We start from the raw sequence: 16,307 nt of genomic DNA on the forward strand, positions 1-16,307 counted from the left end.
GATAGGAAATATAAGCAACTGGCTATGTAATAAAACAAAACAGAGAAGTAATTACTTTTCCCTTTGAATTCTTTGCCTTGGATAAGAATAATTTTCAATTCTGCACCATGTTTAGGAAAAGGCTTTTTTACTCCTGTGCAATTGGCAGTGCTAAGCTGGATGGGTGAAACTCCCTTCAGTCCTACTATATTGCAACAGTAACATAAAAATACAATTCCAGACAAATCAATTAAATAAGAACTAGCTCTGGTTTTGAACAGACAAATCTGAAGCACATTGGCTTAATTCCCAGAAGTGCAAGATGTTCAAAACCCTCCTAAAATCTAGATCTCATTTGCCTAAAATAGAGCACGCAAACAAAAATAACTTGAACTACAGATTTTGCCCATTCATATTTGAGTTTCAATATTTACAAAGTGGGCGTAAGCAGTAATGATTATTGTCTCCAGCAAATTTTGGCAATGACGATTCAAATCAACAAATTAATAAGTGAAGACTGTTGTTAGTGTACAGTGCTTTGGTTTCTCCCATGGAATTATAATCCCTCCAAGAAAAGATGACAGTCACTTCTTTTCTATGTCCATGTGCAGACAAAAAAAAACAAAAACCATTTTAATAAGATTTTCACTTGATGCAACGTATGTTGCAGAATTATTCAAACAAACTCCTGTCTTACCAGATGGTCATAATCCTTAATTACCATATGGACCATTTCTTCCCTTTTTCTTCTACTTTTTATTAGCTCGGGAAAGTAGCAGCAATTTTTGCTTTATCCTTTGTTTAATACAAAGGCCCCCAAAAACTCTACAATAAATTGTTCCCGTATTGTCTTTTATTACTTCAGTTTATATGCTGCTCCATTTCTAAAAAGTCCAGCAATTTACAATTAACAGCATAGCATTAAAATACAGAAATTTGACGGCATAACCATAAAAGCAAGAAGGCCCTGACATGTCGCATTTGGAGAGCAAAATTCCTAAGTCGCTGTCTACCAAGCCAAGTTCAGGAAGGAGCAGTTCAAATCTCTAGACTAGAGGCAGGCTGTAGAGGTGAGGAGAGAGAATATCACTGAGAGGCATGGGGCCCTTCTAGATCTGATTTGGGACTCCTAAACAGGTGGCTTCTAATAGATCTCGCCAAACAACAAGAGGGCTTTTATTGTTGTTGTCGTTGTTGCTGCTGGTGGTGTTTGCAATATGATCTCTGTGTTCCAAACAATCCACTTTTTACATAATGTTCTCTTATAATTTTTTTTTTTTTTTTGAATATAGGAATCACTACATTTGTATGCCCCTTCAGATGGGCTTAAGGAAAATGCAACCTAAACGAACACTGACTGTAAAGTAAAAGTAAAACAATTTAGAGATTAAGAATCCTGGGATTTCAGGCAAGGCATTGTTTGGAAATCCTATGACATCTCCCTCAGATTCCAGGGGAACTAGGATTAAAGAAATAATGCAGATGTTTCCTCTGTTTGAAACAATTTAGTCTTCTTTGCCAGAACCAATGTATCACGACCGCTGTGACCGCTGTATGAACCTGTGCTCTGCATGAAAGGCAGGGGAGAGCCGTCCTTCTAAACACAGAGCGTGAGAAGAAAGGCGCTGATGCAAAGCCTTGGGCAAAAGGCTAACCCGGTGTAGAGCTAATGCCTCTAACCGTGTACAAGGGCCTCCTTTGGTCACTCGTGAGCACGTGCCCTGGCAAGCATCTCAGCTGAGAGGGGAGTGGCAAAGGTGATGGTGGTGGCGTTCTCTCCCTACCATCAGGTCATGCAGCTTGTGACAGCTGGGGGGTGTGCGGTGGGGGGGGGGAGAAGAACTCAGTGCGACTGAGAACACTCGGACATGACTCGCAATTAACAACAACAAAAGAGTCAGAGCAAGCAGGCAAGGTAGTTAGCATAATTAGCACTTTCTTGCCCTCAGGATAGCAAAATAGTGACACGGTAGCAAAGAATATACTGCTTGTAAATCTGTGCTGATAACTGAGGTTTAGAGTAGAGCAGAAATGCTAAGGCAAAAGATACACCGTAGATCACACTGGCAGCATGACTGATGTGTTTTTAATATGCTATTTTATCCTAACAGACCAACCTTTCCCCTATCTTTCCCTTACTCAGCAGTTACCAGATATCCTTTTCCGCAGGAAATCTGGAAGTATCGGTGTCTGCCGTGAGTGGCTTTCACCTCTGCCAATATCCATATGTATGTGCATGCAGATGTATTTTGATACTGTGGTAAAGCATTCCACGTTGAGTCAACCCACATAAGGTGGCATTGCCGCATGTCATCTAAGAATCCGAGGCAAGGGAGACCCATTAGCCCTACTCCTGTACCCCTATTCCTTGTTCTCTTCTAATCCTTCTTCAACATTTTTGCAACTTCAGCCTCAGCCCTTTCTTTCAGTTCCTCTGAAATAGATTTTAATTCCTTGCCCTTCAGCCACCTTTTCTGCTGACTTATTCCATATGGTGACTTCTCTTTTCTCTGCCTTGCTTCCTTAGTTTTCACACGGAGTTTGATTCAAGCCTCTTTTGTGGTGTGAAAGTTAGGGGGTTGTTCTTATTTGAAGTTGTGTCATGTGCCAATCATTTTAGCAACTTGCATTTTCTCATTTACAAGGGTAGAACAGGATCAGGAAGAATTTTGTGATGGCATCATCTTTTTAAAATCCTTTCTGTATAGCTGATAAATAATCCAAACACTATTTTTTTTCCAAAGGAAAATGTTAACAACCTTCCAGCTCATCACAACTTTAGGCTCAATTCAGTCATTAGACACACTATGTATGATTCAGCCAGGTGCCTAATTCCAAACAGATGTGCAAAGCCTAAGATTCCTCCAGAAACAGCAGGATTTACGTATGTGTAAACTGGCAAAAAAAAAAATATCAAACCAAATGTTCCTAGACAGATTATGCTATTTCAAAGACCATGGAGTTACCTAGGGCTCCAATCACTTCGGAAAAAGAGCATTTTCCTTGCTACTGTACTGAGTGTAAGATCCAAACTGAATTACTTGCTATATTTCTTCCAAGTAAAATTATTACCTCTTAAATCATATACAGTATAAGTATTTTTGTTGTTTTTCCTAATGGTGCCTTTGCCATCGATTATTGCTGCTAAAGGTCCCCAAGACAATGGTACTTCCCCCCCCCCCAAGCTGAAACTACAAATTGCTTCACATATCACTGTCCTTGATGCAGTCCACTCAACTAAGGACACATTTCAGCCGAAGTTTCCCTTAGGTGTTGGAAATTACAGATTTAACCTGCCTGGCACCTGCTCTCCATGTTCAAAAGACCTGTATCAAGTCTTATGGTTAGTAAACCAATCTGCTCACAAGGGACTGGGGTATCAGAGTTGATAGCAAAGTCTACAACTATAATCAAACCACAAATTCCCTTTTTGGTTAAGAATAAACCTGGTACACCCAGGTCCATGCTACTTGTATTTGTGGAGCAAAACACAGAACATGAACAACTGCTGATTTTTGGCTTTTTAAAGTCCCAGTATGCTTAATCAGGCAACTTCCTCCTCTTCCTCCCCCCCATGTCCCCATTCCCTTATAGTTGCGCACAATATTTGTTGGCAGTTTTTCTGGCCCTATGTGAAACTTTGGGAAAAGAGGGAGGGAGGGAGGGGGAGAGAGAGAGAGAGATTGAGATTTCCCTGCAAATGCCTGTGATGGTAAAATGTCTATAGCCCAACATAATTTTCCAGGGGTCTTTCAGCTAAAGCATGGGGGTGAGGGGAATGAGAATCACAGTCACTCCAGGAGGCAGGAAGGGGCTCCTTTCAAAATGAGGATTCAAATGCCTTTAAGAGTAATGCGATGTTTCTTCCTGGAACACTGTACATAAATTGAAATGTGGCTTTTGAAAAAACAACAATTTTGTTATCTGGTGAATTAAATCTTTTTTTCAAAAAAAAATCACAGATTAATGAGGAGATAGGTAGAACATAGATGAGCCCCTCCAATAAAGAGATTGATCCTTCCTCCCCAAATGAGCCACAGGCAGATAAAAATAACCTAGAAATGATATGAATCAATGGTACTGGGGTGTTTCCCCATCACGTCCTCTCCAGCTCACCTTTTCAAAATCAGATAAATTTGATTAATCAGATGCCACACTAATCGGCATAAATTAGGGCGCCAATCAATGTGAGAACTGAAGGCCTCCCTATAGTACTATAAACTCTTTGTTATCCAACAACCACAGGATGGCAGTCAAATTGTAATTCAGAAGCAAATTCATAGTGATCCTCCCCTAGTCCTAGCAGCCATCTTTTCTCCAAGAATGTGATTTATAAGAGCAGCACAGAAGAAATGAGGCAGCGGAGCCCAGGGTGGTCTCCTTTTACACAGCACTGGGGAATCTGAAAATGAGACGTGAATGGCCAGATTGTAATGTGGCAATATTGTCACCTCCAGACTTTTTCATCTTAAGTCTGCTATGAAATACGACGGACTATCATCCAACTCTGCTTGATTGGAATGAGCCTTTCTGAAGGAGAATGTATGAATAACCACAAAGATGCCATCACCTACATTGGGCTGCTAAATCTGATTATCACAGTCTTTATGTTCAAAGCATAAGATATTCGGATTAGCTTCAGGTTTCTATACAAAAATGCAAATAATCTGAAGAAATCAAGCTGTGGTTCTTCCTTCTGAAATCCCTGTTGATTTACTGCAGAGAATATTCTGCACAGGCTTTCATTTTTATTGGAACTAAATGCAAACAGCAAGTTTTTAAAGTCATAAGCAGCACAAAGCAAGATATGCTTTTAAAGGAAAAAAGGCAACATTAAAAGCTTTTAAGAAGTGGCTTTCTTTTTTGTCATCACACACTAGCATAGAATAATTAAACCTCATATTCTTCACAGATATGAAATATTTCATGTCAACAATTCTTTACATATTTAGCTAATGGAAACTTACTTTAAATGGGCTCTCACTATATGCCAATACGGATGTTAATTTATATTGGCATATAGACTAGACCTATACTCTAGTCTATCAGATTTTCTGTAGAGGATCAATCTTAGTATATATACTAAGGCAGAGAATGTAAATGTAAATGAAAGAAATTGATAAGACAGGACTATTCAGCTTTAACCTGTTAAGCTAGGCCTAACCCACTAGCTATCTATTGTGATATGGCAGATCTTTTATTAAGTCCTCTCACTGTAGCTCAAGCCTCAAGCAGTCTTCAAAAATAGCCTTTAATGAGCTGCTTTTAATTCAGTGGAGCACAAGAAGCTTTTGTGAAACAATAGACATGTGAGTTTCTAAGTCTTTTCTCTCAGGCACAATACAATCAAGAAAAAAAAAGAAGGAAAGGGGGCCACACAGCAGAATGCCTTAGGGATTACAGGTTAGGTTTAGAATAACTGAAAGGAATCCAGCTCGTATCTAACTTTTCTTTCAATTGCAACTTTCAATTGCAACAGTGTCAAAGATACACATCCTGCTTATCTTACCCCGCACGCAATCTTTCTCACTTTCAGATTACCAGATGCAGAAATATATCAGTAATCAAGAAATGCTGATCTGCATTGTTAATTTGTTTAGAGCAAGGCTTTTCAACCAGTGGTACGAGTACCACCTGTGGTACATTGGCACCTAGCAGGTGGTACGCGACCATCCTAGAAAAGTGGTAGCGGGGGAGGGGAATGAGCTGAACAGTGGCAGCACCGCACAAGCCTGAGCGAGAGATGGCTGGAGCTGCAGGGCTGTCAGAGCTCAGCGGAAGTGCCAGGATCAGCGCCAGGCTCCAGCTGGAACTCGGCGCTGATCCTGGTGCTTCTGCTGAGCCCTGAAGAAGCACCAATCAGCTGGAAAGCGGCACTGATCCTGGCGCTTCTGCTGAGCCCAGAAGAAGCACCGATCAGCTGGAATGTTGCAGCATCTCCAGGGTCTTGTGATTTACATTCAGATGCTTGGCAACTGATTCATATTTATGATGGTCATGGGGTCCCAGGGTCATATGAAGTGACCAAAACCTGCTGCAACCACCCACCCCACTCCCGCTGCCAATCCTCAACAGAAACGCTCACAACAATGAAAACCTCAGACAGGAGGAAGAGTGCCATTGTAAGTTGAGGACTACCTGTACTTCATCACTTTCTTCCTTTTTTTTGTCATCAAGTTTTTGACACCTTGCTAGGTGACCGGTGGTACTCGGATGTTGCCATATACTAAAATGGTACAATGGGTGAAAAGGTTGAAAAGCCTTGGTTTAGAGACACCACAAGAGTGTGGAAAACAATATGGCTGGATGTTTTTCTTTCCCTGTTATGCCCTCTGAGCCCCCACATGCTTCCAATTGTCCTCAACTCTAAATCAAATTCATGCTTCTCTTGGTGTTAAAGTGTTCTCTTGTCATTTCATTTTTAAAAGCTGCATTAGTTCCAGTGAGCGTAGAAACCCTTCCAGTTACAGTATCAGAAGTAAAGGCAGAAGGAAGGGAGAAAAAGGCTGGTTATGATCCCCCAGAACTTTTACCTTATTTATTTTTATTGCTGGTTTTGTTGTCAAGAATTTGTAAGGGCATGAAAGAGAAAAAGTGATTGTGTTTCTTTGGAAGGGATGATAGCTTGAGAGACACGTTTGTGTGTGTGTGTGTGTGTGTGTGTGTGTGTGTCTATCTGCCTTCTTGGACTCTTAGATTTAGGGCAGGATTATATTACCCTATGGAGTCAGAAAACATTAAGAGGATTAGGAGTTCAGGACTTTTTGAAGGCAAAAAGAAGGAAAAGCTGTAAGATTATCTTTTGACAGAGAGAGAGGGAGAGGGAGAGGGAGAGAGAACTTTCAAATAAGAAGCAGAAAATTTTCAGGCGCACACCATCATTCAGTACAAAAGACAATGAAATGCTAAGCTCAACTTCAGGATTAATTACTATATTACATTAGCCTTCCCAACTTATTACCCTCAAGAGGTGACAGATTACGTGTCCCAAAGTTTTCAACCAACATTATCAGTGAGAATGCCAGAAAACCTTCCTTTCGATAAATTATTGGAGAAGTTCTGGCTGCTGATTATATTTGCATCAACTCAGCAATTCATGCAACTAATTTACTTACATGAACAGAAACATAGTTCAATTTATATGCTTATGACAGCCTTCCCAATCTAGTCACCTCCATAAACATTGGACTTCAATTTCTGCCCTTGTGGTGTATTCACTGACCATGTTATTATATCTGGGAAGGAGGTTGACTCATTTCAATCTATCAGTTGATTAGAGCTGATCAGCAAACTGGCACTCATGTTATACAGTTTTGTTATTGTTAGTTGCGAAGTCGTGTCCAACCCATCGCGACCCCATGGGCAACATTCCTCCAGGCCTTCCTGCCCTCTATCATCTTCTGGAGTCCATTTAAGCTCATGCCTACTGCTTCAGTGACTCCATCCAGCCACCTCATTTTCTCTGTCATCCCCTTCTTCTATTGCCCTCAATCTTTCCCAGCATTAGGCCCTTCTCCAGTGAGTCCTTCCTTCTCATTAGGTGGCCAAAGTACTTGAGTTTCAACTTCAGGATCTGGCCTTCTAAAGAGCAGTCGGGGTTGATCTCTTCTAGGACTGACCGGTTTGAACGCCTTGCAAGAGTCTTCTCCAGCACCATAGTTCAAAGGCCTCAATTCTTTTGCGCTCAGCCTTTCTTATGGTCCAACTTTCACAGCCATACATTGCAAATGGGAAAACCATGGCCTTGACTATACACACTTTGTTATACAGTTTAGCAGATACTAAATTGAGAATAACATACAAATCATTAAAACAAATCCCCAACTTGGGTTTTCTTTTGCTAACCTAGAACTTGGACGTCCTGACCAGTCCTGACCAGCGCTGAGGAATGTGACTAAAGTTGTATTTACATGTGTAAAGAATTTGATCTGCACCCAATTTAAATAGCTGGATTTTATTTCCACTTCTATTCTTACTGGGCTAAAGGAGAGATAATGGGAAGAGGAATGCAGCTCTCATTATTTAATGTCCACCTTATTTACATGTATAAAAATATTAAGTTCCAATTTTAACATAAAAAGATAAAATTAAATTATCTTTTCTCATCCCTACATTCCTTTGCTCCAGATACTTTCTCCTAATTTTTACTTTGCAGGACCATTTTAGGGAATTTGGGGTTTCAGTTCCACAGAAAATTTGGTGCACCCATACACATAGCCTTAAATTAATACAGCAGAGGGATTCCTACAAAATGGAATAGCCTTAGAACCTAAGCAAAAAAAAAAAAAAAAAAGTTAAAGATCTGCCTAGAAGAAAGACATGGAATATAAAAGACACCATGCAGTAAAATCCTGCTTGGGAGAATGAGCCCACTGGCCTGAGCTACATGTTTTATCCTCAAGCCCTCATCAGCCAGAGATCTCATGGGTTAAATGATAGGAGCCCATTTGCTTGTGCTCCTTTGGTTTCCTAGAGCTTGCTTCATCCTGCTACTCTGTTTCCCAGTTTCTCTGGCATTTGATACAGATGTAGATGCTGAGACCCTTAAACTAAGAAAACAAAATGTGATATAATTTACTTGGATTTCAGTAAAGTATTGGGTAAAGTAGACCACAACCTACTATTTGATAAGATAAAAAAATGTGGGATAGGCAGCATCACCACTAGATGGATTCGTAACTGGCTGACTCAGCGTGTAGTCCTGAATGAAACTGCATCTACATGGAGGGAAGCATACAGGGGATATCCCAAGGCTCTGTCTTAGGCCCAGTATTCTTCAATATCTTCATCAATGATTTAGACAAGGGGATAAAAGGGGAACTCATCAAATCTGCAGATGACAGCAAGTTGGCAGGAATAGCCAACACTCCACAAGACAGGCTTTAGATACAGAAGACCTTGATAGACTTGAACACTGGGCCCTATCTAACAAAATGAAATTCAATGGTGAGAAAAGTAAAGTTCTACATTTAGGCAAGAAAAACCAAACGCACAGCTGTAGAATAGGTGCTAACTGGCTCAACAGTAGTAACTGTGAGAGGGATCTTGGAATCCTAATGGACAATCACTTAAATATGAGCTAGGAATGGGTGGCAGCAGCCAAAAAGCTGAATTCAGAATTCAGAAATGGCTCATTCCTTTTCATATTCATATCATACCAAATGATCAACAATATCAGAGTTTATAAATGTTTTAGTGATAAGATACCATCTTTAACACAACGTAGTTCCAGTGCTGCTATATAGCCCTTTCCTTCCATCCACCTCCCTCTCACAGGTCCATGTGACAGATTCCTTTTTACGTAGTCTGACCTTTGTGGAAAGTCAAGCAAATTAATTTGGAATTAACCAAGCCCCTTATATAGATAATCCTGCATCCATCCTCTTTGCTGTCCCTCTGCACCTATCTGCCATTCTATACACGAAAACAATGGTATTTCCAAGTGTTTTTCTATAATGATATTTCTTACTTTGATCCAGTATGAAAAAAAGTGTTGGATCAGAGCTGCATAACTGATGACCTCCAAACTAAATGCAGCCCTCCTGCCATATACTGTGAGCCAACCAGGCACTGAGCTCCCCAGTTCTGTATTCCAAAGCAAGCAGCAAAAACAACTAGAGTGTTGTTAATGCTGCAAGCAACCTTTTCTTGTTCCTATGCATTACCAAATCAAGAAGCAGTGCAATGTGTGCAGCTTATACGGAAGGAGGAAGAGGTTGGGGCTGGGGGATCTCAGTTCAAAGTCACACCATCTATCAAACTCCCCTCTCCCAGTCTTCCAGCCCATCACAGTGCTGCTGTGATGATAAGGAGGATAAGCAGCATACAAGAGGAATCAAGAAGCTATTCACAACCATTTTAAGTGTTAAAAAACACTTATCATTCAATTGCCTATCAACATCGCTATTATGTGCAGTTCTGTCTATTCTTTACTCCAATACATTTCAAAGCAGGCAAGGGCAAGTCTTGCTTCCCCTCTTGGACCATGGAATTGACATCGAGACTCAGAGTGAACTAATTTAACCTAAGCTTCTGGAAATATGAAAGGAGCCTCTGGCCTTGAAAATGTCACTGCGTTCTTTGTACATCACACAGTTCTCACATCACACAGCGCTTTCTAAATCCCAGAATGTTAATATGCACATCAAGGTTTGAGTCTGTGGAAAAAAAAAATCCATGTATGTGCCTGCGTTGATCTACATTTCCCTCCCTGCAGATTAAACTCTGACAGGTGCTTTGCATGTCCAAAGACCGTGCAAGAGGGTACAGGAAATGGATGGCATGTGAAGATTCTTGGACTGCCCTTCTCTGCCTTGTACTCTAGGTCCAAGTAGTGACCGTAGTTGATATGGGCCGTGGAATTCTGTCAGAAAGTTGACACTGCCAAATGTTCTTTCTCTGCTAGTCCCCTTCTCTCAACCATCTTTGGCACCCTAAAGCCTGTCTCCATTTCTGATAGATTGTCCCAGTGCTGGCTGGGTGGTGCTGTCCATTGCTCTGTGCCCGGGAGACTTATGCACTATCCTGCCGCTTCTTTGTCAAATTCTTGCAAGAAAAGTAAGAAACATGATGGAGATGGGGCATCACTGGAGGTGTTTAGGAGGGCTCCCTCACTTCTTGGCAGGTGTTGGACACGGAAATCCCTTTTAACTCTTTCCCCCTCTTCTGCCCTCAAATCCAGTACTACTTTTCGGGGGGGGGGGGAAGGATACATCTGTCCCCAACTGCTATATACTCTCATTTATCTTGTTTCCTCTCCTCTTCCTAAAACCTTATTCACATCCCCTTGCCTTGGGTGCAGTTTCAACCCTGACAGCAGCCAGAGAATTAAAAATATGCTAGCCTTCAAATTCTCCCTGCTTTTTCTCCCATCTCTTTTCTCTCTCTCAGTAAAAACTGCAAGTAAGGATGGTGAACTGCTTGATTTTCTGGGAAAAATATCTTTCTTCTCAAATTCTCTCACAAGTTATTTAGCCTGTCTCTCTATCTTCTTTCTTAGATTCCTGGACATGTGAGCCTTAGTTGACCTGTTGATAGCACCATTAACTTTGGATCCCATCTACCTTACCAAAGGATCTGATAGTCTTCTTCATCTTCTCATCTTCTCCTGTACCCTCTAGCATCAAATCGAGCTGCAGCAAAATTGACAAATTTATTTGGCAAAGCATAATTATTTCAGCCTGAGCCATGGCGTTTCTGCAGGAAAACCAATTTTGAAATACTAAGGATGCAGCATCAGTTTCTAACAGGAATTTGTACACACCTGGCACTTGCCCAAGGGAAAATTTCCTGCACAATCTATGGAATATAAAACCTGCATTGGCATAAAACGAATGTTTGAGGCAACTTTCACACTTTAGCCTTCATTATTCATAGAGAATCCAACTTTCTGAGTTTATTTGCTAATTTATTTATTCATTAGATAGATTTATGTTGAGTCCTTCCAACACACTCAGAAAATTCAAGGTAATTTAAATAATTTAACATTGGTAACATCTAGCAACAATTAAATGCTGAAAGCATCTAACGCGATGGAACCAGAGATTATAAAATACATAAAAGTAATTTTAAAAACTAGTGTAATGTCAATTGGTCTATTATAATTTTATCAAGACATAAGGCAAACCGATTGAGACAATATATGTGGAGTGAGAGTGACAATGCCAGTTTTGTCACAGCAACCCTCTTCCCACAAGCTCTGCTTTAGCCCCTTTGCACAGTGCAAGGAATAATCAAAAGGGACACGCTCACAGGTTTGGCTGAACATACTTAGAAATCCTTCCTGCTGTTCATAATCCCTATCATGCAAGCTTCCCAAACATGAATGCATGGCAGGTGGAGGGAGGACAGGAAGCAATCCTAGTTGTATTCAACCAAACACAGAAAGATTCCACCTTTCCCTGGGCAAGGCCATCAAGTGTGGAATCACAGGGATGCACGTGAGGACATGACCCACCACTGGTATCCCTGTCTTTTCATGCCACACTTCATGATACAAATCATGATACACTTCAGGTGATACGAAAGTCTTTTCAAAAATAGCCTCACATCTCAATTTGTTGTGAATGTCATATTTGCCAAATTCAAATTCAGGGAATTTATTGCTTTCTTTTTTTCTTTCTGAACATATGCTTGACCACTGCAGATAAATGAAATATCTCTCTCTGAATCCTGCTGGAAAGTTGGTTCAGGTTCAGCAAAAACCATTTGGGCATTGCTAAGTATAAGGAAGCCATAGCAAGGCAGAGAGGCTTAGGTTCCACGGGATTAAAGGAACCCTGTTCCGCCCCTCCACCCTCCAAACTTCCCGGGTTCTCAAAGATCCCCCAACCGAAGGATCACAATAAATCAAAGCAACACAAGAAACTGGAACATCAATGGACCATAGAGAGAGAAAGGCAGTCTTGAGGAACATGAACTGAACAAGGAGTTCAAATGTCCTCAACTGCTATCTGGGCTCTTTTGGACGGGGGCTAACACCTCGACTGGAAGATAATAACCTTCTGTGGCTTCCTTTGTTGTACTGGCTGCAAGAACAGTTTTGGGCAGGCCTAGCACTTTTCAAAAATGGGAAAGTGTAGCCTGTCTCTCTTGGAGAAATAGGAGAAACCATGGTGGCACCATTCCCTTCAGACAACTGACGAAAGACCACCCTCTTACCTGAAAACAACAGTTTAAATGAGGTTCTTTGTCATTTCTCTGACAATAGCAGAGAAGAGACACAGGCAGGGGGAATAGATAAGCACCTGTCTCTGGGGGGGGGCAGCTGCTGCTTTAGTGAGGGTTTCATAGAAGGTCCCCTTTGACCTAAGATAGCTCACTCTTTCGCTCTGTTCAGCAGCACAACACTGAGGATTAATTTAGAAGTGTCTCCAAAGAAAAATAAAAAAATCAGTGGCGGCTCCCTATCCCCCCTGCCCTGCAGTTACAGCTTTATTAGACACAGCTGTGCTCTGCACTGATGTCCCTCTGGCATACCTTCCCAGGGCACAAAAGAAGGGGCTTCCCTCCCTCCCCTGCCCCGGATCCCCATTGAGCACAGACCAGGCATTCAGAGGTGGGAAGATCAGGGAGGGTCAATGCAGCTGTATTTACAGGCAGGCCAAGTATGGAGTCAGAGCACCCCATGCATCGCTGCCAGCCAGCACTGCGGCTACAGTTCCCTTATCCCTGACAAACCAGATTGCTTCTTATTATTTATGGTTGGGCTTTATTCTCTAGGACATCATGATCCTCTCTCAGGATTTGTGCCCTTTTATTTTCCAGGCTTCAATAATTCCTGAAGTGCGGTTTCATGTGGTTTTGTGATTGTTAACCCAGCATGTGCATGAGGCACAGGCCATTAATGCTCAATGAATCTTATGTAGCAAAACATAGTCTGCAAGACCATTTTCTCCTTCATTGGCAGTCAGAAAGCACACTGCAAGGTATAAGCTCAACATAGTGTGTTTTCCCAAAACACACTTAGTATCACACCAAATCTGCACCTCTTCAAGCTCCATTTCAGACTTGACTGATCTCCCAGCATTCTCTGTTTCATTTCTGGGTCTTCTCCGGTCTACTACAAAAGTACAATTTTCCTTGGGGTTGCTGTAGCTGTACCTGTGGATGGACTCAACTGGTCCTTTCTTGTCTTCATTCCAATGGATGTTCAAGCACAGGGAGGGTTCATGGTCCTGATCTCCTCAGAATGTCTCTCCCCTCCCTCTGTCTGGCCACCCTAGCAACCAGCAACTACAGTCACACTATTGGGAAGAACGGATGCATATCAGCCTTTTTCCCTTCCCAATTCATAAAAGCTTTCAAAGGCAACAGAAGACGGGCAATCAGATTACTGGAACATTTCAAGATTTGTCCACTACTACAACATTTTTCAAGAGAAAAGAAAAATGACTCGGGAAGAGGACTTCATCTTTTGCATCTTTTGATGTAAGCTGAATGAAATACCAAAGATGCCTTACAGATCTGAGTTCTTCAATTCCATTATCAAGATAATTTTTTGAAATTTGGAATTGTTTAAAGAAAGGAGGAGAAGCACTTACTTTGTGATTTTTGCCATGCCGGTACATCATCCAGTCTTCTCCATTTGTGCTGACCTCCAGTTTGTATGAGCGAACATAGTATCCATTTTGTGTTTCTCTGGAAATGGCGCCCTGAGTAGCAATGGCTGTCAGCACTGTCAGAAAGCGAAGATCCACCTATTGTAGGAGCAGGGGGCGATGACAGGGGAAGATTAGCAGGAAAAAAAGGCTTACTCCCATTATCTGAAACATTTGAGGTTCTTTCAGATATAATATTCTTGTGATACTTCAATAGCCATAAAACTGAAAATGAAATGGAAATGCAGACCAAGATGAGAGAGAATTAGTAAACTACTGTCATAAAAATGCAATGAGCCCATCATTCTGTTGTGGGCTGCCTTCCAGTTGAACCCCGTAGTGTCTCAGAGAGATATCAACAATATACACAAGAAACCTATAGTGCTAAGAGGGTTCTTCAGAATAACCCTTGCTGGGCTGCAGTTGCTTCAGGAACATGTGTCTGATAATCAGGTTTGGTGCTCAGCTAATATAAATTAGCATAACAATAACTCAATATTAACAGATCCTTCTGATGCAGCTTCAGCATTTGCCACTGGCCATGTCTGGAGTTCCTATTCTGTCTAAATGCTGTCCCAGTAGGAGAAGTTAATAGGATCAATTTTCAGCTGAGCTAACATTCCTAGATGCAGCAACATGTGAGCCATAGAAGGAAATGTTTTCAGTCTGTGGTTTTGTTACAGCTTCCAAAATTGAACAAGAATAGCACATTTTGGAATTGCCTCCCCCGCTTTGTCTCTTTCTTGTTGGATTGGACTGTAAACATTTCTAGGATAAAATCTCACTAGGATTTTCACAGAATGTTTGGCATAACTGTGTCACAGCCTCAGTCGCAAGCAAAAATAATCATAATAACGTGCTGCAGCCTTCGAGTGCAAACATTTTTGAGCATAAGCAGGCTGAATGCTCCTTTAGCAGCATATCAGTAGTCTTACAGAGTAGAACCTCCCAACGTTTTGCTATGTCAGTTGCAGATTTCAGTAGTGGGAAAAGAATTTTTCTGGTTCAGGAAGGATATGCTGAGCTTGGTAAAGGGTTTTAAAACTTTGATTCTCCTGTTACTGAAGTCAAATAAATCCAGACTTAAACCACAGACTATTTATCAACTGCATTTATCAACTGTAGAGGCCAATTTTTATTGGGAAGGGATGCTTTTCACTCATAAGATGAAGTTATGATGTTTACTTCATGCTTGTCAGAGATGTTCAATGGGTCTAATTCATACAAGATCAATATGACAGCCCATTAACTTAGAATTGGGCAGCAAATGAGAACCTCTTCCCCCCCCCTCTAATGCAAGTGCCATCTAGTACCTCCTACTGCAATCACCAACTTTGCCACCATCTGTTGGTTTGATGTAGGCCTTGTTAAAGCATTTTTTTCCACACACTCTTACTGAAGTTTCCATTTGTTGAACATAGGCAATCCCCCAGAAGAATAATATTATTCTAGTTATACTGGCTCAACACACATGAGAAAGTCTCCCTCTTTTAGATCACTGAAGAATCAACAAGGCTATAAGTGGTAACGTGCGTTCTCCTGCTCTCTGCCTCTCCCTCTCTGGCCTCTGGAAAGCCCATTAAAGTTCAGGGGGCACCAGGTCAAGCCAAGAACTTCTGCAGGAATGTTAACAGCCCTAACAGTTCATGAAGACAGAGAGTCACGCACTCTTTCCCAAACAGCAGTTCAAGCCTCTTTCGCAGCTCTCAGCTTGCGGTAAGAGCAACAAAGACCCTACAAGGCTCATGTTCTAAGGTTGATTTAGCAGCAGGATAATCCATTTGGTTCAAGGATGAAGTACACACATGAGCTATGGGGAGGGGAAAGAACGTAAAGGTCTAAGGACAGTCCTAGCCATGACATGCTGTGGGTCTAAGCAAATGGACAAATAAAATCCAAACATTTTAGAGAAAAGAATGCCAGCTGAGTACTCCATGTTTGCAAATTTGGTAACTGGCAGGAAGCCTCATATTATAGCTTCCCAATCTTTCTAAATGATATAGGTGTTGTTACTGTAGGTTATTGTGTAAGAAACTGAAAATACCTGCAGGAACTCTTTGTTGCTATCCACATTAGGAGTCCACCCATTATCATCACTATTGAGTCGGCTCTGTTGCGGAGTCCACCTGCCATCAGAGTATGTAGATGAAGCTGTGATTTGTTCATTGGAGATCCGGCCAGATTCCATTCCCAATGGACTGTTGCACTGGAAGTCTAGAATAAGTAGAG

At 41.4% G+C, this 16,307-nt stretch overlaps 1 protein-coding gene across 4 annotated transcripts in view; it reads right to left on the bottom strand.

The window, feature by feature from the left end:
* NRP2 (neuropilin 2) overlaps positions 1-16,307 on the bottom strand; it is a 218,001-nt gene that overhangs the window by 102,867 nt on the left and 98,827 nt on the right. For all 4 annotated transcript variants that reach the window (XM_039341563.1, XM_039341562.1, XM_039341564.1 and 1 more), the window contains exons 6-7: positions 16,123-16,292; positions 14,022-14,177 (exon numbers count right to left, since the gene is read on the bottom strand). In XM_039341563.1, coding sequence (XP_039197497.1) covers positions 14,022-14,177; positions 16,123-16,292 — 326 coding nt within the window. The remainder of the gene's footprint in view (positions 1-14,021; positions 14,178-16,122; positions 16,293-16,307) is intronic.

This window comes from Crotalus tigris, unplaced genomic scaffold (genome assembly GCF_016545835.1).
Source record: "Crotalus tigris isolate CLP2741 ecotype Arizona unplaced genomic scaffold, ASM1654583v1 scf7180000017767.837487, whole genome shotgun sequence".
NCBI classification, from domain to species: Eukaryota; Metazoa; Chordata; class Lepidosauria; order Squamata; family Viperidae; genus Crotalus; species Crotalus tigris.